Source organism: Rhipicephalus microplus, chromosome 6 (genome assembly GCF_043290135.1).
Source record: "Rhipicephalus microplus isolate Deutch F79 chromosome 6, USDA_Rmic, whole genome shotgun sequence".
NCBI classification, from domain to species: Eukaryota; Metazoa; Arthropoda; class Arachnida; order Ixodida; family Ixodidae; genus Rhipicephalus; species Rhipicephalus microplus.
This window is the reverse complement of record NC_134705.1, coordinates 142,185,561-142,204,322: the sequence shown is the minus strand read 5'-3', so window position 1 is coordinate 142,204,322 and position 18,762 is coordinate 142,185,561. Positions and strand designations below refer to the sequence as shown.

At 44.0% G+C, this 18,762-nt stretch overlaps 1 protein-coding gene across 4 annotated transcripts in view; it reads right to left on the bottom strand.

Moving 5' to 3' along the window:
• LOC119167286 (peroxisomal ATPase PEX6) overlaps positions 1-18,762 on the bottom strand; it is a 95,380-nt gene that overhangs the window by 46,998 nt on the left and 29,620 nt on the right. Inside the window, exons 1-6 of one of the 4 annotated variants that reach the window (XM_075866769.1) lie at positions 16,418-17,652; positions 12,922-13,058; positions 9,156-9,392; positions 4,873-5,041; positions 2,184-2,323; positions 324-364 (exon numbers count right to left, since the gene is read on the bottom strand). In XM_075866769.1, the coding sequence (XP_075722884.1) occupies positions 324-364; positions 2,184-2,323; positions 4,873-5,041; positions 9,156-9,392; positions 12,922-13,058; positions 16,418-16,972 (1,279 nt within the window). In that variant the 5' untranslated portion in view covers positions 16,973-17,652. Of the gene's footprint in view, positions 1-323; positions 365-2,183; positions 2,324-4,872; positions 5,042-5,540; positions 5,786-9,155; positions 9,393-12,921; positions 13,059-16,417; positions 17,653-18,762 lie in introns of those variants that run through there. The other 3 variants (XM_075866768.1, XM_075866770.1, XM_075866771.1) reach the window with 3 other exon arrangements.

Sequence of the window (18,762 nt, the reverse complement as noted above, 5' to 3'; positions counted from 1 at the left end):
TAAAATTGTGTCAAATAATTGAGGTTTCTAATAATTAATACATTAATTCTAGCGGGATTATGCCGGCACCAAGTCGATTAATCGTAAAATGCGGGTCATCGCTAAACTGGAGGACTTATAATTGAGATTCCACTTCACAGTTTGGAATTATGAGACCTAACCGACAAACAGAAAGTGAATAAAATACAACATTTACAAACACCAAGACGTAAAAGTGGCCTCTAGTTTAGTGCCTGATGTATCATAGTTGTTAGTAATTTTTTGCCCTAGTTAGATATCAAAGGTTGTCCGAGTGAAGAGGAAAGAAGGCCGAGGTGACTCACCGCGGAGGTTGATGGTGACAATATCCCCATTGCAGATGTAGCTGCAATGTTGAGAGGTTACAGGAGAAATTACGACACGTTCCTCTCACATAACAAAAAATTAACAGTGTCACATAATCGATGCCATGACACAATTAATTAGTGAGAGGTTATCTAGCAGCTTGTTAATTAGGTGTATCATAATGAGGTGTATTATTCAGCAAGCCACATCTTTACATTTATCAAGTGCTTACTAAATCTCGGAACATGGCCCATGTCTGCGCACCAACTTTAAGGCCAAGATGCGAACCAAGAGAAGGAGACGTAATGTGCACAAGCGCAATGCGCTCGGTGATTACCTGTTGACTACAAAAGAAAAAGCCTGCTGATATTGGCACATCACAGCATCCTCCCTTCATATGCAGGCTCCACGCGCAACAGTGGCAAAGTAAGTCTTCAGCAGCTTTTTGTAAAGCAGATTTCTCTTTCCACCTAGCTATTCCGCCAGCAACGCCGTTTTCACTGAAAGAAATTACAGTTGTCGACCTTATTCGGCAATGCTTGGTGGGCTTCACATTGTCGGCCTACATGTTTAATACTCTCAAACCAGCCTACTGACAGTGGGCACAGGTGAGCGCAGAAGTTGCAGTCGAACGTAATCCAGCTGTTCTCTCCTATGAAGTGTCCGCCGTGTGGATGCGCCTACAGGTGGATTAGCCGTCCGGATTTGTCGTGGACGCGGACAGCCGTCCGCGTCCACGGCAAATCTAGATTTAGTCTGTCGCCTGAATGCACCATTAGTCGCAGTCAGTTTTGTCGTTGAGTGAGAGATAATGCTCTGGTCACACGTTGGCTTAGGTAAGGCTGCTTGGTGGAAGCACGGTTATTCGGCCGCTTGGAGAAGATGTCTTTCTCCCGTTTAGGGTTTGGTGTGGTCAGCGACGGACAGCATTCGGCGAGGTCTGTGGGTACGATTTCACAGCTCGGGACCACAGGCCTTCGTGACGAGTCAGATGTCGGCGACACTGCATTTGTGGTTAATCGTATCTTATATTCTATGAGTGTTGTACTGTTGTCATATTAGAATATTTGTCGTGTGACCAGTAGTGCATCGAATTCGACTGCCGAGCTTGCCATTGTAAAATATGACAATAAACAACCATGTGTATTGCTCAATCCACATGTTCAATAAGCGCGGATAACTTTCAGACCCCATACACCATAACCACCAACTCGTACAGAACGTTGCTTCGGGCAGTTGCTTACAGGGGCCTTGCAGTTTTTCAGCGTCATCCGAAAACACCACCAGTCAATAGTCAAAGCTTCTGGAGAACATGTGAGTCAGACATTAGAGCCAATCAAGCTGCCTGGAATTTGCAATTACTTCTTAAAGTCAGCAAGAACTCAATTCCTCTCGTCTCAACAAATGATGCCATACACCCAAAGCCCATGGCCAGTGGCTGACTTGAGTATTGGGAGTTGCATAGTACCTGCAGCTGCCAAAAAACGTGATTGCGAGCGCGCGCACGTCGGACATGCCCATGCACACACTCGCAACCACGCTGAAAGCCAAGTGCTCTATGAAGAAAAGAAAAAGCACTAAAGGTCATGACGCAAGCTGACAAACAGATGTAACTTCTTGCTGCCTAGTCATTTCCTTCAACCCCAATGCAGCTTTGGCCGTGAACATTTTTGTGGCAGTGGATATGTGAGGCAATGAACGAGCCATTGGACGATTACTTGGACAATTGTTGCAGGGCCGGTTTAAGCAAACTATGATGACACATTAATTCGAATTACTTTGCAGAGTGTATACACCTAAAGGCCTGTATGCAGACGTGAAGTATTCTGTATTGTAACTACAAGCAGGTGCACTCTTACCGTGGTCTCGAGAAGTGCTCCTTGAGTAATGCTGTGCACTCGATAGTGTGGCTGTAAAGGGGGCTTCGTACGATGGCCAGGTTGAACTCTTGAGCCGACGCTGGTGGACTGCCCTTGCTGGTGGAACCTTCCAACGCCTCCTGTGCAGCAGAGAGGGCGTCAAAAAATCAAAAAAGAAATGCATTTCGCGGATCTCGCACAATTTGCAAATTAATGAGACACCGACTATTTTGCACGTAACTGGCAAGCCAGGATCATTCAGCGTCCTGCAGAGCATTAACAAAGAGGCACACACATTTGTGCGCGACATGTAACGGCTGCATGATGGACACAGCAGTACGATGACTGATTTGTTAAGCTTTATTGAAAGAACATTAAAGCCCGTACGATTAAAAGCAGGACCAATCCTGAAGGTGCTGCAGTGTAGCTTCTAGAAAGGGGAATAGATACTTTGTGAAAACTTGTGCACAGTTGCTTTTGTCAGCAACTGATTGGTATGCAATGAAACAGGTATGAAAAACAATGGCGAAACCGATTACGGTTACACAAGTATTACAATTTCTTTAATGCTACCCAACAGAAACGTGTGTATATATGAACACCTTTGTTCTGTTTAATCAAACTGTTCCTACACAATGTCCCACAAGCACCAACTGTAACTATTTAGAGTAGCTTAGCTTGTATCACCACAAGAGAAGGACACCTGCATCGGCTATGTATTTGCTCACTGACATTCCCACAAGTCTTTTTCTTTGAACAGTCACACAATCAGCTCTGGAGTCATCTGAAATAATCTTGCCAAAGAAATAGCACTGAAATAGAGCACCAGTTAGACTAGTTGCTTGACATTATTCGTAAAGGCTGCCTAAGCCTTTGCATCCCATAGGCAATCAAGTTGCACAAGAAATAATTTTTTTTTGCATATGTGCACTGACAATACATACGAAAGTGGGAATAAACAAAAAATTTAGAAAATGTAGCTTTAGACCAAAAAGGAAACAAGAGTCCACACGTGGACGCTGAGAATACTATTTACGCTTGGTCCATCATCTTTTTTTTTTTTTTTATACAAGAGAACTTTGGCTACTGACGGCTCAGTTTGAATGCATCAACCATTACCATCACCCCTACTTACCATAATCAATGCCTTCATCATCATAAACAGTCACGTGGCCCCTTTCGAACAGCTTTGATTCAACACTTTCATCGTCATCATTCATTAGCACTATAACCAGCACACTAATCGTCGTGTTGAACACTTTTATTATCACCATCATTATCAACATTCAAGGCCCATTTGCTTGCCCAGAGGTTTACTTCGACATATTTTTTTATATATGTTGATCATCATTACCAATGCATTGATAATTACATCCAAACTTCATGCTCTCATCATCAGCACTAGAATTGTTCAATAGGCCTCCGCTCGGTCATAGCTCTGCTTCAACGCACCAATCGGTGCTTTCGAAATCAGTACGTTCGCTTTCACAAGTCAGCTTGAAAATTATGGCATGCATGTCTCTGTCAATTAATCCACGTCCCGAATAATGCAAATAAATTCTGAACATAACCGGTAAAAGGCATATTTAGCTATATAACAGATAATCTCTTGTGAAGAGCTGCAAGGCAACGCCGCGGGTCCTGCTAACATGAATTGTATCAGCTTCATACACATACTCAGTATGCCTGGCGTACACAAACATGGGCGGAGCAACGACAACTCAACTTACAGAACTTACAGGATAATTTATCAGGAATTTAAACTAATGCTGAACAATAGACGCTGTTAAGTCTTGTGCATGCAGTGCCATTTAATATAACATTGCTTTCCTTGAGAAAAATACACCTAATGAACAAACAAAAATAGCAAACTGAGATAACCAACTGTATACTCTCATTAAACGGAATCTGAAAGGACGAGAAAATATGTTTCGCTTAGCAGGAGTTTCGTTTATTGCGAGCCTACTGTAATCTTATTGCTGGCATAAATATACCCACGTATGACGCTTCGATTATTACTCTGAATGTGCTGCACTGAAAAAGGAACCGCAATACTTTGTCCATAAAAGTCTCTTCCTTGCGTCTGAATCCAACAGGCCAGTGGCATTACAGGCAGAAACGAATGTTTAAATGTATAGACTGCATATGCCACGAAAATGTCACAAATTCATTAACCATAAACACAAAACAATATTCCAATGATTGCAACGCTTCAAGGGATCCCAGATTGTGGTAGACCAATAGTGTAAAAGTTTTAGTGATTGACTATAAATATTTACCGTTGTAATTGTTGAACTGACGCTCGCGAAACACCCCAAAAATAAATAATTGCAATATTACCACAAAAAAATATTAATAAACAGCCAATGCCAGTCAGAGTAGATCTGCAATGGGCCCGCTGTCTAAAAAACCAGCCGGGCGGTCTAAAATACGACAGGTGGCAACCCTACGCACCAAGTTCCTTGGTCATCTAAAACGGTGTCATGCTGCTACCCAAAAGTAGTGTTTAAAAAGTGCACCTTACAATCAGCTACAATTTTCATACCAAAAAGTCCTGTACTCTTCCCGTTGTCCTCGTCTCATCAGCGCTTTGGCTTCGTAGAACGTAACAAACCAACTAGACCAAAGTCTGCTCTCTTGCAAAATATCAAAAACTGATAAAAGCATGACATGGGGCATAAGTGTGTACCAAGTGCAATCGTGCCGTGGGCCGGACCAGTAGCGCAGGCTTGTCCCGGTCGTGCAGGTGAAACCAGAGATGGGGGCTCAGGAACGCTGCGTCCTGCTGCGTGATGCCACTTGCCAGCTCACTCTCCATCACGTGCAGCCTCTCTACCTTCCAGATTGCCACCAAGCGTCTGCACCACCAGAGAGTAGAGCCAAGGAGAGCAGAAGCGTGGTAAACTTGTGATGCAGCTTCCCGCGACATGCAAGCCTTCCTTTGAGCTTTCAGTCAATGTTCACGATAAAAGTCACAGGTTCACAAAAAGGGCGAAGCAATGAAAGCGATAGCAACGTATTCTATTGTTTTACAAAGCAAGGCTAGCACTTTTAGAAGCACGATTAGTTGTAATAAACATGCACTTGCTGAGTAACCAAGTTTCCTGCAGTGCGGGCACAGTAGTAATTCTTAAAAACCCTGGTGTAAGAGAACACTGCCGCTCCAGGTACACTTCTGGCACCGTTTTATCCTGTAAAGAACACAACGCGTAGAAGCTCCCGCCAACTGTGGGGACACAAGCCGCACGCTGATCGTTGCTGCGATAGCGCGGCAACCATCAGCGTCAGGAACCATCAAAAACACGAGTTTCGAGAACCCTGTGGTGCCTGGGAATACATTGCATATATTTTTAATACCGTTCCCTTAAAGAGGCAGCTTCTCCATGCCGTGCCATGGCAGTGTGACATCACGAGAAGACAGCCATTCACGATGTGCTAGAGGCAGATCTGCCATCCGCTCGTAGTACACGTAAAGAACGATGAGTGCATTGTCTACAGTGACACCAACAGCAATTGCTGTGATTTAGGCTGCATGCTAAATGCAGAGTTCACAAACTCAACGGGACTCTGTTGACTCGACGAGATAATGTCCATTGCGGTGGGACTGGCTTGCTTATGCTCAATTACAAAACCTTAAAATAAAATTTAAAGAAGCATTTTATATGTGTTGGTTGACTCTGGTGTGTGACAAAGGTTAACACTTGCAAGGATATGAAAAATGTCCTTTTTGCAATGTCTTGAAATTCCGTTAATACACTTTTAAAAAACAACCAAAAAACGCACACGATCCCTCATGCATTCACCTAAAATAACTAAAATGTGAAAGCTATCGTCACTTTCTACTTGGTCAATGAATAAACTTGATTCAATTCAATTGATTCTGCCCCAAAACCCTTCGAAAAGCTTTATGCACATAGCGTGGTGTTACAAACGCCTCCACGGTCAGCACACCTCTAACCAAGAAATGATGTCATATGACGATGCCGTCACGCGACATCACAAACTTTCGCAATCGGTGACATCGAGCGATGATTGTTCACATCCCTCTGACACCACCGATGCAAGACACTGCTGACGCCGATAGTCAGTTTTTGTGTTCTGAGAGACATCTAAGGCTTCCACGATATCAAGTGCATTTATTTGCGAGTGTGATGTCCCCATTGCACATTTGATCGATAAAGTTGTATCAAGAACTCTGATGAATTTCAAAGCTCACTACCTTCTGACCAGTATTGTTTTAAAACTGCATGTGTAACGTGATGTATGTTCTACTTGCCATTTTTATTAATGTTAATGCTATTAATCTAATCAAATCTAAATATCTTATTTGATGACAAAACTATCATTCTAGTCAGGATGAAAGTCTGCCTGAATGTATAATGTACAGTATCGAAACGAAACAATTTGGGCTAAGTAGTGGATTTACTTTTGTTTCCAGCATCTACATTTTGTGCTATAGTACTATAGGCATAATTTTGACTCTCATGCTAACGTCAGAGCCAACATTGATTTTAGTGAAGTACTCCTAACAAAATGACACGGTTTTGTTTATGACTATCAAGAAGCTTCAGAGAAGAGTTTTTTAGTGTAGCGCATTTTATTGCGATAGCAATTACAAGGACTCTCGGCCGGTTATGATGTCACCGTCGACACTGCTGTCCCATCATGGTCCATATATGAATGCAAATACAGTAAATCCTCTGTGATCAAATCAGAGCTCATACGAATTTCAATACGAATTTTTTAGGGGTACCAGGCAAGGCCCATTAGCCATCAATGTATTAGCTGTGTGACTGTTGTGAAATTATTTCTTCCCTCCCCCCCCAACCCCATTCTTGATACAGCTTTAGTGCACAGGCACAAACAGGCGTTGCATACACTGTAAAAGAAGACGCAGCAATAACGCATGGGTGCAAACATGCGTGCTACGCGACCATCAGCGGTGCATTGTTGGCTCCGAGATTTTGAGCGCGAATCTTGGAGGCCTTAATGCACCATCTAGTTTAAGTTACAGGTGGCGCTGGCATTTCGCTTTTTTTCCCTGCTGCTTATTTTTTCAACACATCGACACATGCTGCTGCGCTTGAGGCAGCAGCGTCGTCGTACTGCGCACGTGCCTGCCATGTTGATGCAAGCCATGTTCTTGCAATCAGACATTCCACGAAACAAGACTGATGCTTGGGCAGCAGCTCCATCATGAAGCCCCCTGAAAGGTGGATAACGACTACAAAAGACGAAGCGGAGGTTCTCGGTGAAGGAGCTAGGCCTCGCAACTTATGAGCACACGTGCGGGCTCTCCGAATTGCACGTGAGACTCCCGAATTACGAGCATGCGCCATTGGGCAGGCACAACTGTAAGTCTGCCAAAAAGCACCCCAAACACCACTTTGATAAGAAAATAACAGCAAATTGCACAGTAATTTTAAGATGGTCTCGTTTTCATGTAAAGTGCTTCTTAAGTCACTCTCGCCACAGTACTCCTGCATCATGCTTGAAAAGCGCACTAGGATTAGGAAGGGGTCACTAGCAGTCGTTGGTCGCAACACATTTGGTTTGTCACTTACACATGTGCCATATGTTTACCAGTGCAAGTACTGCATTTCCGATGGAGGCGGAAATGTTGTAGGCCCGTGTGCTCAGATTTGGGTGCACGTTAAAGAACCCCAGGTGGTCTAAATTTCCGGAGCCCTCCACTACGGCGTCTCTCATAATCATTTAGTGGTTTTGGGACGTTAAACCCCACATATCAATCAATCAATTACCAGTGCAAGTACGATTGTGGACACCTCAAAACTTTATTGGCAATCATTCACAGCTGTTCAGGGTGTCACTGCGGCACTGAGAAACAATAAATCAAAACTTATGCCAACTTTCTTTTGTCACACTAATCTTCCGTGTTTTATGGTGATACGAATTTCGAATGATACAAAGATTTTTGATGATCCCATGAGATTCGTATCGCTGAGGTTTTCCTGTATATAGAAGCCACAAAATAAAATATTTCAGGAGAAATGTTTTCTGAAGTTGCATGACTGGGGACTTGAATCTGTGGCCTCTCGCTCCACCGCACATCGCATTAAACGACGCTGCCATGAAGCATATGTCCTTCAGCCTACCAATGCACAGCTGTTTATACACAACGCTTACCGCTCACAGTACACAGTTCAGAGGTGCTTCAGCCTGTTCTGTTTACCACCAGTGAGATGTCATAAAGTGCCCGCTTTAAAGGTCGTTGCTCCGCTAGTTTTTTGCCAGGGCCGAGATGCATGCACGCCTCCTACATGTACTACCTGTGCTTTGCCCTAGAGGGCGTGGTCACTCGTGTGAGCACAAGCATATTTCGTAAGGGAGCAGTTTGTGCATAAATTCTAAACTTTCACCACAAAGTTTACATTGAAGTTGTACAGCACATGAAGGTTATTTCACCTGCTGCAGTGTCCGCGTTTGTGAAAGGACTGAGCTGCCAGCCAGAAGGGCCAGAGTAGGGGCTAGTTGGTTGTGCATAGTCGACAGTTGCAGCACACTGCTCGAACACAAAGATATCACAACTGTGACAGTTGTTACCTCGTGATCGTCTCATCCTGTGAATGCCTGTGCATTCTTTTCATGCATCCTGTTTTGTGTTTGAGCAGCGCACTTCAAGTTTCGAGCTGCTTGCCTTGCTTCGTGTTTCATTGTAATTTGTTACTATCAAACTCTCGAACTCATTGTTTCGCCCTTGTGGCAAAACTGACATTTTTCGCTTTGACAGACATATTTACTGGCATGCGAACATAGAGTGCTTGCAAACAAAATGAACAAGCAACGTCGAGATACTTTAGTGGAAAACGACCGGTATCATGTGTAACTTTTTCTACGTTGACAATAATGATTCCTGGAGTTTATGCAAGGGGCAAAATTTGACACAGTGAAAACTCAATTTAGCCTGAGTTGCATGTTACATTATTCCTACAGCATGCTTCAAATACTCACTTGAGCTGTGGCTCCGATGAAGGGCTGCCACGGCCTCCCTGCTCCACCAGCCATGCCTGAGCCCAGGAACCCTCGGACAAGCCTAGAGAAGCCATGGTCGACTGGCTAAGAAATACACAGTTGAGTGGGTCAGCCGTCGTCGGTATTTCGTGTTCAGGTAACTGGGGAAGGATGTGGACACGCAGAAACCCCGGAGTACGCCTCCGTACGGATGCGGCTATGCCTGCCGCCACAGACCTGCAGCGTGGAAAAGGCACAATACTGCGCTGTCCTTCCCCAAGTGACAGAAAGTAACACGGTCTGCCTTGTCCTCTCGTTATGTGCAAGCAAGTTGCTCCTAGTGTAAGCCCGAGTTTTAAGATTGTCAGTTAAATCTATTTTAAGGAGAACCAACATAAAATTTTGAAGATTAGATAACTTGAGAAATCGATTTGTGAAGACATTCATATCATACACAAAATATCAATGGCAAATATAGCCTAGAAGACATAGAGTATCCTAAAATTAACTACACTCCAAACCTCGATATAACAAATCCAGATATAACGAAATATCGGTTATAACGAAGTAAGTGAAAAATAGTCCCACAATAGATTTAGTGTTAAGAATAAACATTGATAACGAATTTTCTGATATAATGAACTTATTTTCATGTAAGATGCAAGTTTATTATAATGAGTTTCGAGTGTACAAAGGACTCTGGTGCTGCGATCATTCAGCGACCATGAGAATATTTAGTAGTAAACGGATTTGCCTAGTTTTCCTACTTGAGGGCGGCGAATCACACTTATGATGCTAAGTACAATGCCAAACTTTCCCAATTAAAGAGTTTGCTTTGTTATTGCATAATTTACTATTATGCCATCGCTATGAACACTGGCCTAGCAGAAATAATTTTAATCAAGCCCTCCCTAATAAGCAGTCTGAGAGAGTCATCACTCTATATGACCTTCAGATGCGCATCATTGTAAGCTGTCAGTGAACGTGTTAAAACTACACTTTATACAAAAGCACTTGACACACTATTGCAAGAAAAGAAGGTAGTAATATGCCGATTTGTGCATACTTGAGTGAATGACCCTAATTACAGTGCAATCAAAAATCTATTTATTCGGCAGCCATCCTGTCCCGTTTCTTTATAGAATCAAATCTCCCGCTCAAGACAGAAGGACAACTTGTTATCCACTAGCATATCCGTTCAAAGCAAATAAACATTGCAAGTTCTACATAGCTCCCAGGAAGAGGTACGTCACACAACTCGTCAAATGCTGTAATATCTTCACCAGTATGACCCTCTGCAGCTGTGCACAGTTTAGTGAAGCTAAGTTCTTCAACTTCGAACAACGAAATTAAAACGTGTGCGCACGTCACCATTTGAGCCAGTTAAAGTAATACATAAAGTGTCATGTGGCCCTGTAATGAAAAATTTGTAAACAGGGGTTGTGTCGAGCCGACGTTTTCACTAGAGGCTGGAAGGGGCACCACTCAGTTCAGTTCATACCTCAGTTCTGTTCTAGCCGTGAGGAACACAAGTCCGCTTGTTGAAAAAGCCGGCTCGACACAAACCCTGTTTACTGATTTTTGATCGCAAGCTTACATCTTCACCCTCCTGCCATTATGTGGCCCTATGGTTGTTGTACAACACTATAGATGTCACCAGTGGCGAGGAAATATGAAACATTTCTTTCTTTTTTTTCTTAAGAAAAAGCCAAACGCACTTCAATTGAAACTCGGAAACACTTTTTTTCAACCAAGAACACGGTGAGGCCTGCTCAAACCATTTGTTGCCAGCATGTTCCTTTACTGATCAATACCTTACACCTACCTGCCGTAAAATGCCAAGCGAGCGCCACCCCAGCGGTGAAGGACAATTCGACCGGATTCGGGAAGGGGGCGCTAGGTCGGTCACGGACTGGTCATTTGCTTCTTATTTGGTGTTTATTTCATATCTCTCAAAAAGGAAGAGGGGCCCTTTCTCGGGTGTGTGCTCTTGCTCAGTAGTGTACGGTATATTGCAACTAACATCTATACAGCTCAATATCGTCAGTATTGCGGAGTAAAATTTGCATTCGGCTCTTATGGGTTTGAAAACTTCGTTTGGGCTTGAATTAGCTCGTAAAAAAGTGTAAAGTGATTCGAATGTACGGTGTAGCACTATTTTGCGCTAAAGTTAACATCATCCATGTTCTTCCGTTGAGTGTAATGGCGATAAGTGGACCTGAAGAGCGAGTGATCTTTCCAGGCAAAGGGTGCGCCATTCTAGACTGTTGGCAGCAATTTTTTTGTTCTTAATATCTGCCGAAGGCCTCCAAAAGTGCTCCAGCTCTTCTTCTTCGGAGCATGTTTTATGCCATGCCACTTTGGATCACTTCTTCAAGGAATAGATTGGTGCCATAATATAGTTAAACACCATTATAAGAGGCATGCTCTGGGCAGCAATTCTTGTCTTTTATACGAGATGTCTCTTATAAGCTGGGGACCCCGTATGCACATTCCTTTTCCCCATATTTCACTGTAGGCACACTGGCGCCTCTTATACCCATTTGTCTCTTATATGAGTTTCTCTTATGAAGGGTTTCGACTGTACCTCCATTTCATACATCTTTTATTTCAAACATACCATCTTGGAGCGAAAGAAGGGCATTACACTGTAGCATACAACTCAGAAAAAAAAAATTATTGGCAAAAATAAGTCGGAATGAAGACCTCTCACTCTTTAAGTTCAAGTTTTGCCCAACATTACATCCTTAGGTATGCACCAACTGACCCTGCAAAAAATCATTGTGGAACGTAGACACGATAGCAACAACTAGAACCCAAATTAAACAAATTGAATAAGACCATGTTGGTTGTTTTGGTCACGATTGTTGACGCAGTGCTGGTTTACTGAGCATGGCCCAGTTTGATTGAAACAGTCGCAGCCTTTGGCTTATTTTCAATTAGAAACTTCCTTCTTGACCTCGCCTTACAATTAGAAATTGCCCCATTTTGATTCCAACTCTTTCAGAAGCTAAAGCAACCCAAATGACCTTTACGCTCCTGCGAAGTACAGCCTAGTTTCGGTTCCTGCATTGGGCTTTTTCTGAAAAAAGAAAAAAAAGACAATGTACGTGCAATCCATGTCAGTTGATAAACTTCCATCAAGTTCAGTTTTATCTTGCAAGTCACGCAAAATAATGTGTCATGCATGCCGTTTGAGTCGTGTACAAAACTAAATAAAGAGAACACTGCAAATCCTTAGCAGACTATCCACACTCTTTCTTTAATAGATTCACACTTAGCGAATGTGGCTGCACGGCAGAATTCAGTAGATCTCATTTTTTTTATCGGAGCAGGGACTAAACGACCTGGGAACTACTGAAGGCTTCATTTTTCATGAAAAAAATCGTGACGGAAAGTGGCAGAAAGGTTGAAATTAAACAAACATGGCACTTGTGCTCGTGTGGTTACAGCCTGCTCATGTCAATGTTTTTTATAATTGTGCGCCAACTCACCTTACATATGTCGGCCCATTGACAGAGTTTCGTACGTGTTTATGGTTTCTTTTTTTTTGTTTTCAATGCATTATTGAGGGTTATTTTTGCTTATTGCTGTGTTAAATCCTTGTTTTTTCCTTTATTTGTAAATATTGAGGGTATATGCTATTAAAATTTCAGTTTCAAGACAGTGCTTTGTTATTGGTTCTTAGTTGCTCTGGTGTTAGCGCTGCACTGCACTCCTTACCTTACATAATCCTCATCGATTGTAAATCACTCAGTCGACCCACCTGTCCTGCTTGGCTCGATGTGTTGACTGCAGAATGCGGCTGGTGTACAAAATGGTGCCCGCCAGCTTCACAACATCGTCACATGGAGCACCGTCACCAGCAGGCGTGTATTCCAGCGGCGGCCTTATCACCACCACCTGCAGAAAATTTGATTGGCTAAAACTCAACGTCTCAAGGGAAAGTTGTTTGCTGTAAAATTTGGGGACCCTTAAGCTTTGCCTTCAGGACTTGGTCGCGACAGCAATATTCTGTCCTGGGTGCATTCTGAGTAAAGGGTAGCATGCTTTGAACTACGAGCAATTATGCACGTGAAATGTTTTCGAACTTGCTATGCACCCTCTGCGCGGTCTTAAGAGAATACGTGCCATAACGTGTGAGTATTTTGTAGTGGGGGACCGGCTTTAAACCACGAGGTGGTTACAATCACCTGTTCCGACTCTTGATGGCAATGTACGCTTGAACCACACAATATTACTGCGACAGTGCATGTTGCATTGTGAAGCCTGCATACATGACGGGCGAGTTTGTAAAGCGTGAAGGCTATTTTCACTGCATTTCCAAGCAGAGAAAGTTCTTCCCACTGTATTTATAAGCAGATGCGTGGCTGTGTGGTGAAACACCTGATTTCCAGGAAAATGACCTGGGTTTGATGCTCACTCAAAGCGGGAAATCTCATCCTTTCTTTTACTTGCGTATATCTCAAGTTTTTATGTCGTGGACGAGATTTGTCGCTCACAACCAACAGCGCCAACTACGACAGCGCAATATCTGCGAAACGAGCTCCTTAATGCTATCGCTTAAAGATACCATGTTTGATGTTGACCCGACGGGGTTCTCAGCGTACACCGAAAGTACAAACAGAATCAAACGTGTCTAGAGCACCCAAACGACTGCTATGGTAGCGGTTTATTGCAGAAAAAATAAATTAAGGAAGCTGCACCCGTGTGGAGCTAAGCCCGAAGGAATTGCCGAGTTGGTCAGCCCCCTTTGTGTCTCTTCGCCATTCTCTGTCTGTCTCTTTTCCAGTTATTCCCGTGTTTTTTTTTTGTTCTATTTTCTCTCTATTTTCTTGCTTCCTTTCTCTCTCTTGCTATTATTTGCTTGCTTTCTGCCTTTTTCAATATTTATAGGTAGTTTTGCCTGCGTTACACTAAGCAACGCCAGGATATGACAGCTCGAGCCCCTAAAGTGCTTCACACTTAATATCATCAAGGCGTTCAAACAACAAAAGGAAAAAAGACCTCTCGTTGGTGTGAGCACACGGTGACCTAGATATGCAGTACACTCAAACCTCCTTAGTTGCATCTTAACATAAAAGTAGGTCCGTTACATACAAGAACTCATTATAGAGGTTCATTTCTAACACTATTACTGTTGCGAGACTATTTCTTCCTTACTTCGTTATAATCGACATTTCGTTATATTCGGGTTTTTTTATATCCAGGTGAGTGCACGGGGTTTCACCTGCACTACACCAAGCAACAACGACATACGGCCACAGCCTGCAACAGCCCAATCTCCTAGAGTGCTCCACACTAAATATGCCGAGACCCACATCGTGACAACACCAAACTTAGTCATACCAGGCGCTAGGTCCTTGTGTTATATTTCAAGCAGGAACGGAAGCTGGCAGCTAGTGTGAAGTAGCAGCTGCAGAAAACAACAGTCTTTGCAACCAAGCATTCTGCTGCTCTAGACAAGTGTTATTTCGTCTGTACAGTACTGTACAAAGCACAATGCAATGAACACAGAACAATTAACAAACAAACATAACCAAATCAATTCGAGCAGTCTCGCCAATGTATTACACTGAAACAGATAAGTGCTTATAATGAATATTGGAAACAATGAAGCTCCTTCTGTGATATTAACGCTGCACAGCTGTTTTTCAGCGCAATCAAGTGAAAGCTTGGCCAACTTTCTCCACCTCAATAGTGTCCTTTTTCACGCAATTTACACAAACGAGCCGATCATGGCTAACAATATTGATCCAAATGTGCGACTGAAAATGTGCTACGTGATAGTAGTATTAGATATTTTTCATATTGAGGCATGGGTGACCAGAAAAGAGACTTAATAAATGAAGATTGAGATGCAAGCTATAACACAAATGCTGCATTTCATTGCTCCGTCCCTGCTTTTCGAGATGTGTTCACTGCAATATGCTTACCAGCTTTGTGCCGCAAACATGCAATATAGCTCAGCATCATCGCTGCCTACTGCAAAAGATTGTTATAACATATATTGCTTCTAAAACAGTGCTTCAGATAACGAAGCAATGGTAGCTACCTTTCGAATGTCCGTAGAAATAAATGCACTTGTACTCCACATTATTGAGTGAACTTAGCCGGTGTAAATTGCTTAATTGGGTATGTGGCGAGCTTAAAGGAAGATAGGCAGAAAAGAAAACTAGCACTCACTTAACCCACACTGGCATCATACATATTCTATGCATGCTCATTTCTTATGCCTGACTTGTCTCTATAACACACACCACTCAGTGATCTAATGCCAACCGGTCTGCATGCATATCGGCACGTGAATGCCCCAAATGATCCGACCTGTTTTCTATGTGGCTGTACTAGCTTTCAGCTCTGTGCGTTACCTGCAGTTTAGTGCACCACACTAGGTATGCAACACATGGTAGAATCCATTGAGAGAACGATTGAGACCAGCAAGTTGGGGTAATTAAGGTAAGGATCTTTGAGAGTGTTTTTCGTCACACATTTGACTTGGCGTGGACACAATACCTTCCACCATACCAAAAATTAAGCAAACCTCAGGCTCTGACACTCAGGCTACTTCAGGTAAGGCTAACCCTGCGCTTTTACCCAAGATTTATCCTGAAATACATTTAACTAATACATGTTCCTTATGCTCGGATATAGCCAATCGGGAACAGAAGCTCTGGCGGTACACGACTTTACACTGAGGCGAATTCGTCGCGCCGCCCAAATGGGAGGCTGCTATGACCACCTCCAGATGTTAACAACAGTAATGGGCAGTCCAACGAGCCTGTGATGCAGCAGAGAAACAGTCTTTTCGTTCTGACGTTGGAGCGGCCAGCAACTTGCTAAAGCGCGTTCTGAAGGACCTAATAAAGTTTATCCATCCATCCATTCATATGGCTTATGATCTTGGTCAAGGCTATACAGATGAGAATTCATCGGCAGTGAGCGGCTCATTGCAAAAGGCGCTGCTAACTGGCGATATGTGAAAAAGGAGCCAATCACGATAGGACAATCGCACCTGGTTAAGGCTCAAGTGCGATCTAAAGTGCACCTACCCTATGACACTGTTCAACGATTTGCAAGGGGCTACATTTGTGAACCTTTCAGCTTAACGCTGCGTCCTCATTGAAGACAACTGCATAAGAACTATGAACAACCACAACTGACGTCGTGGGCACAAAGCAATCCAAAGAGCGACGCGCGCAGGACTTTCACGGTGTTACCCCAGCACCACATTCACGTAGCAAAGACGCGAGACAGAGCACCTGCGTCTCGGCAACGATGAGTCCCTGACGCGTCGGCTCGCAGTCGACCACGAGCACGGTGTCCCCACCAAAGGCGGCAAGGCTGTCGTCCATGCGACACAATACGCCGTCTCTCCCGGCACCTCCACCCAGGACCTCCCACAGGTCTGCGCTGTTAAGCTTGGCGTACGCGTCGGGGCTCCTCGCCAGCAACGACACCTTGGTCAGGCGCGGACACCGCACTCCGCACAGAACGTCCACGGCTTGCCCATCTTCCCATCCTCGACGTCGCTTCAAGAAGTCCCGAGTGACGAAGAGCGCGACATTAGTCCCGGAATACGACAAACTCGGCACTTCGCGATCGTCCACGACCTCGTAGTTGACGAAAAGGCCCGGGTACGTGAGCGAGACGTTTTCGGGAGCGACTAGCGCCAGAGTACCGTCGGTGGTGCCATCGCCAAGCGACAGCTCGTCGGCGACGTTTCGGCTGATCCTGACATGCAGGCCGTTGCTGTCACAGCTGCCGCTTGAGGCGGAATCGGGCAGTAGACGCAGCTTGGTTCGAACTCGCTTCATTATTGTCGGGCGACCGCGGTAACCTATAAAAACACTACCTCTGAATCCCACGAAGTATCCGGCAGAACCGACTTCCTTGTTCAGGGTAGCATTGTGTGCTTTGTTGCGTTGCGTCGGTACTGCCTTTAACGGCCTACAAGGTAACTTGGTTGTTCAGTGATAGTCTTTACCAATTTGTCAGCGCAAGTAGTTCACACAAAAGATGCGAAGCCACTGAATGAAACTTCGCGCACTTTTTCTCGCAACTCGCACACGCTCAATTCCGAAGAGAAGCAAGTGAAAGCAGCGGAGTTGTTCAAAAACTGGCACTCGTTGTCTGAGTGTGAAGTGTTCAAGCAAGGGTGCGCTAAAAGACAGCTGACAATATTTTTAGTTCACTGTATCATCGACGAGCTTGTTATTCTGTAATTAAACCTTCTAGCCTCTAAACTGTAATCCTCCTTGGGCGGAACCATATTGTATCATGGTAGCCACACTGCAACCACTACTTGCCATAGGCACCGCTAAGTTTAGAGTAACGTTGAAATTTGGGCGAGTTGGTGATAGTTCATGTTTACTTATAAAGCAGCGCACGAAAACAAACACAAAAGGAATCAAAAGGACACCGATGCACTCGCAACTACAGTAATTTGCAGAAAAACTCGGTTAATGTACCTAAGGCTCGTTTGATTCGCCTGCACCACGTGAACCAGTTCACGAGGTGCTGCACTTTGCCATTCCTTTCAGTGGTGCAGTATTGACGACCTCTGAACCTTGCCATTCGATTCGAAAGGTGCAGCACTGCTCCATGATTTTACTGCACCTTCTACGCTGACGGTGCCGGCTTGGTGTAGCCGCGCGTGCAGCTGAGCTACAGTGACCAACGCCTCCTAGATTTCTCTTGCCTGCTGGATTATCTGCGGTCACTTGGGTAGCGGTGGTCGTCGGAATTATGGTGATGGCGCCACTCAAGTAGGGGTGTTTTCAAATAATTTTTTTACGTTTTTGCAGCTTATGTGAAGCATAAATAACGTAAAAAAATTTAAAAGGCGTAAACGTAATTATAATTTACTGTATTGTTAATTTGAAAACTAAAAAAGGTTGTTGGCGGACCTTTTGGTAAGAGGAGCTACTTACGTATGGTTCGAAGGCGCGCTTTTTAAATGTTGGCGACCACGCGTTAGTATGAGCAGTGGTATGAGTTAGGATTCCACAGTCACTTGTGGGTTACCTATCACTGACAAAGTGTCGATGATAGTGAAGTTAACCGCCATCTTTCACATCAGAATGAAATGTTTAATGCTTTTTGTCGGTCATTATGAGATCAGAAAAAAAAAGAAAAGCAAAAAAGCTCGTCTATTTCTAAAGATCGCGTATTGGCGCTACAAGAAATATTTAAAAAGAAAGAAGCGCGAACTCAATTTCGGGCATTATTTCTACAACGTGGTTCAGCTGCATTGTGGAGGACACCATGTAGTGGCGTAGCGAGTGGGTGGCAGACCGGGCACGTGCAATCTCCCCTCCCCCCTGGTCAGGAAATTTTTGCTACCATGGAATACATGGCACAAAATGACACATACTCGACCACATATACCTGCCCAGACTCTATGTCGGATCAAGGGCGTGCCCCCCGCCCCTCCGAAAGAAATTTCTGCCGACGTCACTGACACCATGTGTGAAAATGCAGTGCTGCCGCTACGGCGACTCTTACGATCATGTCGTGGTTTTTGCACCTGAAATACCACGGGCTATCATATATCCATTGATGCACCATGCGATTGCGACGTCACTCTTGACGCTTTGAAATACGT